This window comes from Fimicolochytrium jonesii (genome assembly GCF_025526975.1).
Source record: "Fimicolochytrium jonesii strain JEL569 chromosome Unknown EV422scaffold_1, whole genome shotgun sequence".
NCBI classification, from domain to species: Eukaryota; Fungi; Chytridiomycota; class Chytridiomycetes; order Spizellomycetales; family Powellomycetaceae; genus Fimicolochytrium; species Fimicolochytrium jonesii.
In genome coordinates this window covers 2,050,094-2,062,186 of record NW_026515668.1, presented here as the reverse complement: position 1 = coordinate 2,062,186, position 12,093 = coordinate 2,050,094, and the positions used below count along the sequence as shown (strand labels likewise).

Genomic DNA, 12,093 nt, shown 5'->3' with positions numbered 1-12,093 from the left:
CGGCGATTTTGACCTGCTCTATGGCTGTGATATCATATCGCTCCCTCCTGGGAGCGGAAAGAGGGGCGCTGAGGGTGGTCGAAGACAGCGTGGAAAAGGCGACAACTGACAGGATCGTGAATCATCATTGACAGGCACCACGCGCCGGCAATAGACGGGCGCACCGCCCAGAAGTTTGCCCCACTAATGCCGCCCCACGTATGCCTTTCTGAGCGCTCCCCGGTCCTCCGGCAGGACCATCACAGTGATTCTTGAACCTTATGCCCTGCTTCTGTATATATCTGGGAATCTGTGCCGACTCAGAATCTTACCCGAAAGAAAGCTGAACTCCTCGACCTTCTATTTACTCTGTGTACCTTCCCATCTGAATTCAAGTACCCCAGTCTTGACATTACACAATGTTCTCCATTGTCAAACGAGTGACCAACCCCGACCCCGCCGTCCCACAGAAAGCAAGCGATGCTGTCCGCGTCGGCTTGTTAGGTGCTTCGCGCATCTGCCTCCAGTCGGTCATCGGGCCTGCGCGGTCCTTGGAATCCGTTATAGTCCACGCCGTGGCGGCTCGTGATGGCGCCCGCGCAGTCGCATTTGCACAGAAGCACGACATCCCCAAGTCATACGGTGATTACGAGTCCCTCCTGGCCGACCCAGACGTTGATGTCATTTACATCGCTCTTCCAAACTCGCTCCACGCCGAGTGGACCATCAAAGCCCTGCAAGCGAAAAAAAACGTCCTGGTCGAGAAACCTGCCGCAAGCAACGCCGTCGAGGCCGCGGCCATCAAGCGGGAACTGGACGCCAACCCGGGCCTCATCGTCTGCGAAAACTACCATAACCTGTTCCATCCCGCTCTTCGCCGGTTGCGCGATATCGTCGCTTCTGGCATTCTCGGTACCATTCGCACGGCGTCCGCCGTGATAAATGTTCCAAACTTGTTTGGAATGGAGGACATCCGATTCAAGTACTCTCTCGCTGGTGGCATCAACATGGATCTGGGATGCTATGCGCTCTCAGCCCTTCGTTTCTGTCTGGCATCCGAGCCCACACGAGTCCTCTCTGCCGTCCCAACTATCGTCAAGGACAACATCGATGGCGCAATGGAAGCCCAGCTGGAGTTCGACTCCGGCTGCATTGCAACGTATCAAGTGTCGATGATTCGATCAATGCCGTCCTTCCTCTGGAACGAGAAACCTAAATTGCACGTCATCGGCGAAAAGGGCTCGGTCTCCATGTCCATCTTCATCATGCCGCACGTATACCATCGCATCGTCCTTGACATCCAAGGCGGGCCCTGTACTACCGAGACCGTCTATGAGGATGGGCACACCAGCTACTGGTATTCGCTGAGTGCCATGGCAGCTGCCGTGCGCGCCGATGCAAAGGCCATGGCCAGACCCAATTTCCCCTTCGAGTGGTCCATCAACAATCAAAAGGGGGTGGACATGGTATACACTGCGGCATCCATGCCACTGCGCGGCAAAGTGGCTCCGTGGACCCAGATGAACGCTCTTTGATAAGTAGGATAGACACAATCATAGAAAAGGAAAAGTATCCAGATACCACCGCTCTTTGTAAAGGTTGTTCTCAGTATATCCCCGGACGTATGGAATCTTGGTTTCCTCGTGAGTCAATGGTGCTGGCTGCTGGCCCATGCTGAAATGAATGATGGAACCAATGATGAATTTCGGAATATTTGCCGCGAACGAGGCAGAAGTGGGTCCTTCGCCTCAATACCGCCCGGCACTCCCCTTCCTATGTGTGTTGAGATAGTCCTTGCCTGTTGGTGAGTGTACAAGCAGAGTCGGTCCAAGCCTTTCTAAGCTTTCAAGCTTGTCGAACCAATTCCAAAGGCTTCTCGTCGCGTGCCCCCTTCGTCGCCGTCCAGTCTCCGTCTCCATAACGCCGCGAATTTCGGTGTTCATTCCTTCCGCAAGCGTGTTACATAGGAGAAGTTGCCATCACCGGCTGTCGACGCAATGTCTGCGGAGCCCGACGAGCAGGACGCCTTCTACAGGCTGGTCGCTCTTGAGGAACACCTCACTAGTGAACTTGAGAACCCATGGGCGGACGCAGAGGCTACCAGGTGAGGAGTGCAGGTGGCAACACCTTCCTTTGAGCAATAAGTGTCAGTGCTTAGAACATTGCAGCTGATGTTGAACGCACTATCGTCTTGTGTGACGACTTTTACGTGTCTAGGGTGAGCGAGGGATTGAAAACGACGTATACCAAAGAAGTTGAGGAGTGTTATGCGTTCCTTATTCGCAAGCTGGGGGAATTCAAGGTTAGAGGCCTCATTCAATTTGCGGAATACTGGGTCTGGCGTGCGAGCCATCTATGGACAGGTCACCAACCACTTCAATTTGCCAGACAACTATGTATGTTCGAATGAACATCCTGTTCCTTCTCGACAAGTTCTGCACTGGGAGGAAGGAGGACGAGCCGAACGCTTACGACGTGATATACGAGGAGATGAACAAGAAATTGGAGAGGATCATTGCGGGTGTTTTGGAGATTGATTACTCGGAACCCATAAATAAGCGGCCGAATGGGAATCTGGGCTGGACCCGAAAGGTGAGGGTTTGTTGTGCCAAAAACTCGAACGATTGTGGGATGTTAGATGCTCATGAACGGTTACGCAGATCATGGCTGGATGGCGCAAACGGGGACTTTTCGAAACCGAGGTTCTTGATGCCATAGATCAAAAGATAGCGATTGCGGAGACAGCGACTGATCCGTGAGTAGACGCCATCTGAATTGCGAATAAATCGGTAGGACGCTGATTGCTCGCGACGTGATTGCATGCACAGACCTGTCGAGGAAGGGACAAAGCTTGATGAAGAGAAAATGGATCGGCGCATGGATGCCGACAGAGAAAGAGTACGTTTACCCCACGGACATCCTACTTTGCAATGGTTCCAGACCCCTCATCCAGTCTCAACCTTCAGGCAAAGCGCGACAAGGAAGAACGCTTCCTACGCCAAGCCCTCGATCCCCTCGAACCCGTCTCAGAAGCCTGGTTCATCCACACCCCCGACTTAATCCCACGCATCGACGACTTCTACGCCAACGCGCCGTCCACCATTTCCGATGAAGCGTACGAGCTGCTGCAAACTGAAAACTTCAAGTACCGCGTCTCCGGCCGCATGGAGATATACGAGCCGCCCATGTCGTCGCGGCCACCCGCGCCGTCCCTCACCGCTACATACCCTACGGCGCGGTCGGGTCAGTCGCCGTACTATATGGCCAGCGCTTACAATGGCGCGTCGTCGTCGTCGGGCTATCGATCCGTGCCGTACTACTCGGGATCGCATTCTGGGAGTTACCCTTGAGCTTTCGGTGTCATGCTGCGAAATCACATTACCGCCGTGAAGTACTCTTGATAATGGTATCTGACCGATGTGAAAGGCATTCGGCTGTATGCGAAATCGCTCCAACCATTATACGGTGCAACCCGAGTCATTGTTCCTTCGTGCTGCTTAGCCGCAGCACGTGCTCCAACGCTCGCGTAATCCACATAGGAAGGCTGCGTTGAGGATGGCTTAGTATTATTGCCGGCGCCCTCCCCCGTATTGTGATTCACTCTTCGGCCATCATCCTCCTGCCCCAACGACGGATGAACACACCCTACCGGCGATAACTTTCGGGCACGGGCGAGCGTGCAACATACGAGCGCGATACTCTGAATACTCCTGGCCCGTGGGCGCAGAGCTTTCGGGAGGACGGTGATTCCGTCGAGCTGGGCTTGTATCGCTCTCAAGCGGACTCGAGGAGAGCGCATGAACCTCTTGCGAGTCAACGGCGCCGCCGCCAGTCGTTGTGTGCGAGATGCAGGATGCTTCTTGCTGTAAACGTCCAAAGGAAGTTTCGGGTTTCTAGGTTTCGTTCATGCGAATGGACAAAAACTAGAGAACACGATTACACCTGATTCCGTGCCTCTTAGATATACTTCACGATAAAAACTGCTGACCTCTATACAATGTGGAATAAATACAAAATGAGTCCTACTCAAGGACGACGGCTAACACATGCTCGCGACCCTACGCCTATTGATCACTAAACTACGTGGGTTCTACGCATATTGACCGCCGAAAGCCTCAAACGTGATCCTCATCGCTCTCCTCCTCGTCATCATCGACCTCCATCCCCTCCCCGCCCTCCATCGGCACACCCTCCTCCTCGTCCTCATCCTCCTCGCCCTCCCCGTCCGACTCTACACCCGTGATCTCTTTTCTCGGTGGCGCGGCGACCTCTGCCTCCGCGTCTGATCGCTTTGCGTTGAAGGCACGACGAACGCCGGCGTTGTTTTCGAGATTCCATACAAGAACTTTGCCTTTGCTGCCGGCTGCGGCGATGGTGTATGGGGCGTCCGGGGAGAATGTTGTTGCGAAAACGCGGCCCTTATGATCATAGGGAAAAGTGTTAGCTTCTCTCGGAAATAAGCGAATGCAAAAGACAAACAGGCGACGCTTACCAGATCCAAATCCCTGGACACCAGACAGCTTGGCCTCGACTCCTTGATATTCCACACTTTGACCATCTTATCCGTCGAACCCGTGACCAACAGACCCTCCACTTGCGACGAAATGTCCATTGCAGACACAGCGGCATCGTGCGCATGCAGGGTGAACACAGCCTGCGAGGCATTATTCCTCGCATCGAAGCACTGCACCAACCCGTCTTCGGTGCTTACGAAAAACCTCTCCGAGTGCCAGGGGTCCCATTTGACGCACTCGACATCCGCACGCAGCTTGAACTCCGTGACGGCGTTGGGCGCGCGGGAATCGAACGCACAGCAGCGCTTGTCATATCCTCCTGTTAGGAGCACGGTGGGTTCCGCGGGGTTCCATGCGACGGCTTGGACCTTGTCTTTATGTTGAGAGAAGGAGCGGACGGCCTTGGCGGTTGATGAACCGCCGAGGTCCCACAGCTTTACGGTGGTGTCTGCAGATCCGGTGGCGATCAGGTTACGTGCTTTGCTGTTCCACGAGATGGCCATGACGGCATCGACGTGGGTGTACGGGTTCGCGGATTTGGCTGTCCGTCCTGGCCCAAACTTCTTCTTCTTCTTCTTGCCTCCGTCTCCCGATGATAAAGACTGCGACGCCGAGCTGCTCTCACCGAGAACACATTCTGGGTAGACCGCATCTACGGTATCCAAATCCCAAATCTCCACCTCTGGATCGAAGGTACCGATAGCAACGTAGTTCCCCGGCGTCCCCAAATCCTTCTTGGACCCCACCCTGAAATCCATCCACTCCAAACACAGCGGAAAGCTCGGCAGCATGATGTCGTGATGCACATACAGGTTGTCCTCCACCTCTTCGTAGACATACACCTCCAAATGCGAGATATCGTCTTCGGTCTTTGCTGCCAGCAGCAAGTTGTCGCCTGGAAGAATCGTCATTTCGTTCATCTCCTCCTCCTCATCCACATCGTCCTGCACAGACACGTATGGGTCCTCCTCATTCGAGCCGTGGAAGGTCAACCCTTGGATCTTGCTGAACAGAGGGATATTGACAGACTCCAACCCGTCGGCCTCCTTCTCCTCCTCCGAGTCGTCGTCGTAGTTGTCAAGATTGTACTCAGCAAGCTCGTCATCCTCGCCGTTGGCCGCCGCAGCTTTTTCGGCATCGGTGGGCTCGTCTACGGCCATTTCGTCTTCATCGTCGTTATCGCTGCCTTTTCCGGCAACCTGCAAGTCCTCACGGGCGTCGTCGAGACGGGCACCGATTTTTTCGGCGACTTTAGAGAACTCCTCCTCGGTCAGCTTGAACTTGTCGGGCTTTTCTTGAGCAGCGCCTTTGCGCACCCAGAGGAGTGAAGATATCATTGTGGAGGACGGTCTGCGGCCGAAGTTGGTGTGTGCTGAAGTTCCGAGTCCAAAATGTCAAATGCTGTGAACAAGAGGGAAGCAAAAGCAAGGGAAAAGGCGAAGGAACGCGAGAGCCACGGTCACGTGATCGTCGAGCGTTTTTCTGCAACTCCTCAGGGTATAAAAGCAGGTGCCTTCCATACCCGACTGTGTGCTCCCAACCCAATCCGCAGCAGGGAGTGAGTCGGAGTGGACAACGCTGTCTCAAGGTATGTATCAGCAAGTGTCTGAAGATAAACAAGGGCGTAGGCTGGGAACTTCGATGATGAGAAACATTCTCGAATCCCGACTCTTTTCGGAGGGGATGTGGACACACCTTTACACCAAGATCGTTGAGAAGTTCCTAGCTTGTGCCTACTTGCCCTTGTCTTTTTTTCATCTCATCAATGAAGCTCACTCTTTCTCTCTCTTCAACTCGAAGGTGTTCCGTGTTTCGAAACTGTCACCACTATGTCGGAAAGTATCTCAACGGCTCGCTGAGGAAGATGGTAAGTTTTCATCAACCTACCCATGTGCGATGCAATCTACCCCGCCTATGAGGATACTTGATTCCCAGAACATTCGTGTTGGCTCTTATAAACTACAATTCACTGATGGCCTGGACTGGACCATACATTGAGATACTCCCTTTATTAAGTCCATGTGGCTGACCAAGTCTGTTTTTTTATAGGCGATATTCCGTGTGAACGACTATAGGGTTGCTGCACCATCCTCGATAGCAGCATCCGGACGGTAACCATCGCTTCCAGATGCGATTCAGATGCTGGAGCTGTCGTCAATCCCACATTACACCCTCTTCGGGTACACTGCTGGACTTCGCAACGTCTCTTGGCATCTGATGGTCCTTCGCACGATGGTTATTGTTTGGCAAGGCTGGGGAGTGATGATACACATTGGTCCGTGTTTCTGAAGAGCTTAAGACCCTCTAAAGGAAGAAACCACAAGCCTTGTGCAACTCTGACTTCAGTCCTGATTACGCCATGATGTGAATGACATGAAATACCATGCGTCTCAATAGAGATGAAAAGGGAATGTGCGGAGTTCACTTCCCTCATGAATGTCATCAGAAAAAATGGTCTTGCACCAGCATTGTCCCTGCGCTGGTTCGAGTCCGATTTTTGCCTCCGTCTCGGAACAAGTATCTTCTCAACGTGCTACCATATACATTGACCAGTCAAGCTACTGTTAAACCAGTCTCCATGCGCCGACATTATACACATGGATTCGTGAGCACGAAGAAAAATACACAGCATAACCAACGCTTCCTATAAAAACTCGGATGCTAGTGACTATTTACGAACACAGGTATTCCCACACGAGAACCTCCTAACCAGGTCCCCACACCACACCTGAAAGCCCACCCACAATGATAATCACACCCACCGTCAAGCCAGCCACAACCGTGACTCTTATCCCTCTATGCAACTCCCTATCTCTCCAATACAACTTCCCGAAAGCAGCACACGGAAACATCACGGCGACAAAGCCCGAGAAGAGGGATCCCAAGGTAGCCATGACGTCGTGGAAGTGCGGGAAGAGGATCGCGATGGCGAGAATGATCAGCGTAAGGGATGAGCGGATCAGGATTGCGTGGAAATACGACGCGGTCGTAGATGTATGTGGCGAAACTGGTGGTTGAGGGGGACGGTATGGAGGTTGTGTGCGAGGGAGGAAGGGCGGCGTTGGTGGAGACGAGACCGCCGGGGTGACGGATTCTGAGTACGGCGGTGGTGGGGATGGTGGGATGACTTCCTCTTCGTCAATAGTTGAAGCGTGCTTCTTGGATGCGAGGCGAATTTCCAAGGATGTGTGGACTGGGCGGAGACATAGAGCATATTTGGCGATTGGGTTCAAAGCGATCAGGTAGATCGTCCAGTTCGTGCTTGCCGGATTGTAGCCTGGGATCAGAGGAAGGTTTTGTGTGATCTATTGCGGGACAGGATGATATCAGTCAAATGCTCCATAACGCGCTCGGCCCAAGTGGTGCTCACCTCCGGTAGAATGGAGTTCCCAAACATCAAGTACCCAGCGACCGCCACAGTCAGATACAGCACGGTGACAACGACGTAGGTAAGGTTGATACACTTGGCAAAGCTCTCGGGTGTCCTCATGTCCCGATAGATCGCCGGAAATACGGCATGGCCATCGAACCCGACAAACATCATCCCGATTGCCAACGCGACTCTGTTCCAGCTCCGCGGCCACATTTCCGTTTGCGCGGGATTCCATAGACTCCCTGGGGTTTCGTACGTCGAGGTTCCGTCAAACAGAATGATAATAAGGAGGTTGATGGTGCAGAGGATGCCTATGGCGCTCCCGTAGCTGAGTACTTTAACGGATTTGATGAACGTCGTGAGGAGAACGACGGCCGCTACAGCTACTTTGACGGCGAGCAATGGTATATCGGGGTATAAAGCATGAACGGAATCCGAAGCGAGGATCACAAACGCAACGCAAGCTGCCATCAGCTCAAGCTGATAAACGACATCGATAAATCGTCTTGCCCGCGGCCCGAACGCGGTTTCAGCTGCATCTCCGTAGGACATGGATTTCTTGGGTGTGTATGACGCGGCGCCGCCTGCTGGGCCGGGTAGAGTCGTGGTCCGGACCTCCATGCATTGAATCAGCAGTTTCGCCGTTGTTGACGCGAGGATTGGGAAGAAGAGGAGAAGCGATATTCCTACCACCCATCCGCATAATGACATTGCGTACGGAAGTGATAGCATTCCCACCCCGCTTAACAGATTCACGCTGTTCAACACAGTGTGCATGTTTTTCGAATGTGGTGTGGCGGCCGGTGCGATCGGCGAATCTCCTCCAGAAAGAAGCGGAGTTCTCTCGGTCACATTGACATCGTCCTCGATGATCTCTGGTGGATCTACCTCCTCGCCTATGGCAGACACTTCCGAAGGTGTGTACCCACTTTGTGGTGTTTCAGACCTCTGTGCAGATCGAACCCGACCGTTTGTTATCTGCGGCGACGCTCTCCCATCGCCCGGATTTCCCATGTCCACGGCAGACTGGCCGGCTCTCAATATGTTCGAAGGGGTATCTGTTCCGGCATCCAGCGCCGATGACCAGCTACCGAATGTGGCGTCAAACGCATGTTGTCCACCTTTCCGTGACGTTTGCTTATCGCGGCCCCCAAATGTCGCCACTTCTTCGACAGAGTCGTCGAAATCTTCTGGTGTGCTGACAAGCACACATGTTGAACGTCGTCGAGGCGTTGTGCTCGTGCGGAGCGGGCGAGGTCTCACCGTCACATCGTTGGCAGGCGAGACCGACGACGCCGCTTGCGCGTCGAAGGACTGATCGGATGTGTCACCGACCCTCCCTGGGCTTGGTTCTGCCGACATCCCTTCTCTCCAAATTAGTTATTGAACAATTCCTCTCAAGTCTCGTGCTTCACGGGACAAGGTTCTCAGCGTTGTTCGGCGACTCCTGACGTCGTTTAACTAGATCAATGCAGGCCCAAACAGACCGTACAACCAGTCCACCCTGTGTTCTCGATTGGTCTTGGTGTTGTGAGCCCCGAAAGTATGAGACGCAGACTTTTTGAACCCCGCGTCTCCGAGTCGTCAACACGCCTCTGGTTTTGGCGGAAACATCCTGTCGGAGGTACCATTTCTCGTCGCGTTTTACTCGACCACTACAGTCAACGGACAAAAAGCTGTGCATCCCCCTGAAATAAATCAGCGACTGCGGGAACGCCAAATCACGTGAGTAATCGATATTGATTTCAATTAGAGGGGGTGCACAGCTTAATGTCCGATGACTGTACAGTAGGCTGCCAGATATCAGGTTACGACGGGTTGTTGAGCCTCCCTGTGCAACCCCAGAAGTCACCGGCCAGCTGTCAGTCCTGCCCTGGGCTAGCGGTCGTGCTCAAGGATTTGCATGGGGGTCGGCAACTTGAGCCGGTGGCTATGCTCGGAATGATGTGTCCTTGGGGCGTCGTAACCTGATATCTGGCAGCCTACTGTACGCACGTAAATCGGATTGCGCAGGTCAGTGACTGAGAACGGCCTTTGGGAGAAAGAAGTTCGTAGCATATATGTAGGCATCAAGCGACAATCGCACAGTTGTTAATGTACATTCGACATGGTACATAGGTCGAAATTTAGTTCGCATTCGAAGATATCTCTCCATGTACATAGAATGTATACGATAAACGCTCATGTGCCACTGGCATCCGTCAACTCCTATCGTACACCCCATCCATCACGCCTCCGCCCACTCCATTCCCCCCTCACCCGCCTCCCCCCCGTCCTCCCCCACCTCCCCCATAACAACATCATAAATGCCCGCATCGAACGGATGCCTCACCAGCATATCATACAAATCCTCGGGCAACCTCGCCACCAGCCCCACCGTAACTTGCACAACCCGCTTCGCATCAATCTCCGGAAACGTCCTCAAAAGTTTCATCGGCTGCGGTGAGGCCAGTAACTCGGATCGGATGAGGAGGAGCTGGGCGATGATGCAGAGGAGGTTGAGGTGTGGGCCGTGCGCAAGGAGGAAGTCCCAGAGGTGGAGGACGGGGGGGAGGGGTGGGGTGCAAGCGGAGAAGGTTAAGACTGCTGTGGATGAGAGGGGGGGGGGGGGGAGGGGGGTTAGTGGTGGGAAAGTGAGGAGTGGGAAACGGCGGGAAGGGGCTTACAGGGGAAGGCGTAGAGCTTTGCGGTGAGTTTTTTGGATTTGAGGTAGCGGTAAAGGATGGGGTCGCAGACTTGGAAGCATTTGTCGAGGAGCTGTAGATACAACAGCAAATCTTTGAGTTCCGTCGCGATGGACGGCATAAGTTACGAGAACTCTAGACTTACGCGCAAACCACAGTGCACGCCCTCAAGCGCCGGCTGGACGTACAGCGGGCACGCGTTCTGCACAAAGGCGGTGAATGTGTAGAACGCGTCGAGTTCAGGCATGACGTATAGGAACGGCGCGGCGAGCACGTTCATGCCTTGCACGTAGGTGTAGGTCAGGTTCAGCAGGCGTGATGGTGGGACGTCTGTGATGATTAAGAGGAAGTGCATAATTTGTTAGCGAAGCGATCCGGTGGTTGGATGAGCGAAGCGAAGGTTGGTTGGTTGGGATGGAAGGATGGATGATTGATTGGGCGACGAGGAGGTTGGGCTCTGGTGGCTAAGCTCGCTTCGCTCGCAAAGATCTGACGCTCGCTGAGGCTCGCTAAGAGCCATGACTAGGAGAGCCTCGCGCCTTTGTCGCTCGCGGCCGCACTTCCTTTTTCCCGCCGCAGACAACCACCATCGCTCGCTTCGCTCGTCGCTCCCCTCGCTCCCCTCATCGCTCCCCTCGGACGCCCACCTACCCATCATCTTATTGACAAACGCATTGAGCACCCTCGAAATCATATGTTCATCCACTTTCGCGAGAAACCTCTTATCCGTCGCCAAGGTCCTAAACGTGTCATTCTTGATCTTTTCATAAACCACGCTTGACGCAGGCCCTCTTTCCACCAAACTTGTATACTCCGTCGCAGATAGTCGATAGATCCCAAGCAAGACCTTCCAGACCCTCCCACGAAGCGAACAATCAAGCACGGAGTTGGGCGCATCTGACGCGTCACTCGGCAGACCATCAGAGAGGATTAGGCGGCGGAGTTTACGGAGGTTGTCACGGAGGTCTGCGTCTGTTGTGTTGCGGGTTGCGAGGAGGTGTTCGTATTTTGCGCGGGTGGAGTGGGCATGTAAGGAGGAGGTGGTGGTCGTGGGAGTGGGAGTGTGGTGGTGGTGAGGGGTGCTTGAGCGGCCTTCGCGGGAGGATGGGGTTGTGGTGGAGGGACGGCCGGTGGGTGGGCGGCTTGGGGAGGTTACTGTGGTTCCGAAGGCTACGGTTGTTGTCGTGGTGGTTGTTGGGGTGGTTGGGGTAGCGGGGGTTTTCCCAGCAGCAGCACCACTGCGTCTTGAGGATATACGGGTCCATGCTGATTTGCGCTGTGGGGAGGAAGTTTGCGACAGCATCCCGGCGTCCCTTTGCCTGCTGCACCTTATACTGTACGTTCCCAAGGGAAGCTGGATTTGGCACTTCTGTTGTCTGTCGTTCTGTGTTTCGCAAGGAAGTCTGTCTTTCCGCAGCGCTCAGCCGGCGGGCAAGCAAGCATTGTCTGTCGTGTAGGGGGGTTCAAGGGGGGCAAGTTGAAGGTGGGAAGTGAGAGCAAGTCGGCGACGCGTATCTGGACGCGTATTCCTGTATTATTGCCC

General features: G+C 54.1%; 5 protein-coding genes across 5 annotated transcripts; 2 read left to right on the top strand and 3 right to left on the bottom strand.

Moving 5' to 3' along the window:
• Window positions 1-9: 9 nt before the first annotated feature.
• EV422DRAFT_32656 (uncharacterized protein) lies at window positions 10-1,745 on the top strand. The gene has a single exon (XM_053066324.1). It carries the CDS (start codon window positions 399-401, stop codon window positions 1,512-1,514), a length of 1,116 nt encoding a protein of 371 aa, XP_052930472.1. The 5' UTR covers window positions 10-398; the 3' UTR covers window positions 1,515-1,745.
• EV422DRAFT_32657 (uncharacterized protein) lies at window positions 1,746-3,341 on the top strand. The gene is made up of 6 exons (XM_053066325.1): window positions 1,746-2,083; window positions 2,197-2,281; window positions 2,368-2,571; window positions 2,640-2,734; window positions 2,808-2,877; window positions 2,946-3,341. Exons 1-6 carry the CDS (start codon window positions 1,977-1,979, stop codon window positions 3,327-3,329), a joined length of 945 nt encoding a protein of 314 aa, XP_052930471.1. The 5' UTR covers window positions 1,746-1,976; the 3' UTR covers window positions 3,330-3,341.
• Window positions 3,342-4,021: 680 nt separating this feature from the next.
• EV422DRAFT_616586 (WD40-repeat-containing domain protein) lies at window positions 4,022-5,886 on the bottom strand. Its single transcript, XM_053073972.1, has 2 exons — window positions 4,472-5,886; window positions 4,022-4,397 (listed from the first exon to the last, which is right to left on the bottom strand). Exons 1-2 carry the CDS (start codon window positions 5,828-5,830, stop codon window positions 4,095-4,097), a joined length of 1,662 nt encoding a protein of 553 aa, XP_052930470.1. The 5' UTR covers window positions 5,831-5,886; the 3' UTR covers window positions 4,022-4,094.
• A 1,312-nt stretch (window positions 5,887-7,198) lies between these two features.
• EV422DRAFT_490429 (transmembrane amino acid transporter protein-domain-containing protein) lies at window positions 7,199-8,643 on the bottom strand (the record flags this gene model as incomplete). Its single annotated transcript, XM_053067465.1, has 2 exons — window positions 7,199-7,798; window positions 7,864-8,643. 2 exons carry the CDS (start codon window positions 8,641-8,643, stop codon window positions 7,199-7,201), a joined length of 1,380 nt encoding a protein of 459 aa, XP_052930469.1.
• Window positions 8,644-9,887: 1,244 nt separating this feature from the next.
• On the bottom strand, window positions 9,888-12,018 carry EV422DRAFT_513091 (rab-GTPase-TBC domain-containing protein). The gene is made up of 4 exons (XM_053069131.1): window positions 11,202-12,018; window positions 10,696-10,880; window positions 10,533-10,623; window positions 9,888-10,452 (listed from the first exon to the last, which is right to left on the bottom strand). Exons 1-4 carry the CDS (start codon window positions 11,851-11,853, stop codon window positions 10,094-10,096), a joined length of 1,287 nt encoding a protein of 428 aa, XP_052930468.1. The 5' UTR covers window positions 11,854-12,018; the 3' UTR covers window positions 9,888-10,093.
• Window positions 12,019-12,093: the final 75 nt, after the last annotated feature.

Coding starts and splice junctions, on each gene's coding strand:
- EV422DRAFT_32656 (XM_053066324.1), top strand. CDS start 399: ATGTTCTCCATTGTCAAACGAGTGACCAACCCCGACCCCGCCGTCCCA.
- EV422DRAFT_32657 (XM_053066325.1), top strand. CDS start 1,977: ATGTCTGCGGAGCCCGACGAGCAGGACGCCTTCTACAGGCTGGTCGCT. Junction 2,735..2,807: donor GCGGAGACAGCGACTGATCC/GTGAGTAGACGC, acceptor TTGCATGCACAG/ACCTGTCGAGGAAGGGACAA. Junction 2,878..2,945: donor TGGATGCCGACAGAGAAAGA/GTACGTTTACCC, acceptor CTCAACCTTCAG/GCAAAGCGCGACAAGGAAGA.
- EV422DRAFT_513091 (XM_053069131.1), bottom strand. CDS start 11,853: ATGCTGTCGCAAACTTCCTCCCCACAGCGCAAATCAGCATGGACCCGT. Junction 10,881..11,201: donor GTTTGTCAATAAGATGATGG/GTAGGTGGGCGT, acceptor TAATCATCACAG/ACGTCCCACCATCACGCCTG. Junction 10,624..10,695: donor GCGTGCACTGTGGTTTGCGC/GTAAGTCTAGAG, acceptor TTGTATCTACAG/CTCCTCGACAAATGCTTCCA.
- EV422DRAFT_616586 (XM_053073972.1), bottom strand. CDS start 5,830: ATGATATCTTCACTCCTCTGGGTGCGCAAAGGCGCTGCTCAAGAAAAG. Junction 4,398..4,471: donor TGTCCAGGGATTTGGATCTG/GTAAGCGTCGCC, acceptor TATGATCATAAG/GGCCGCGTTTTCGCAACAAC.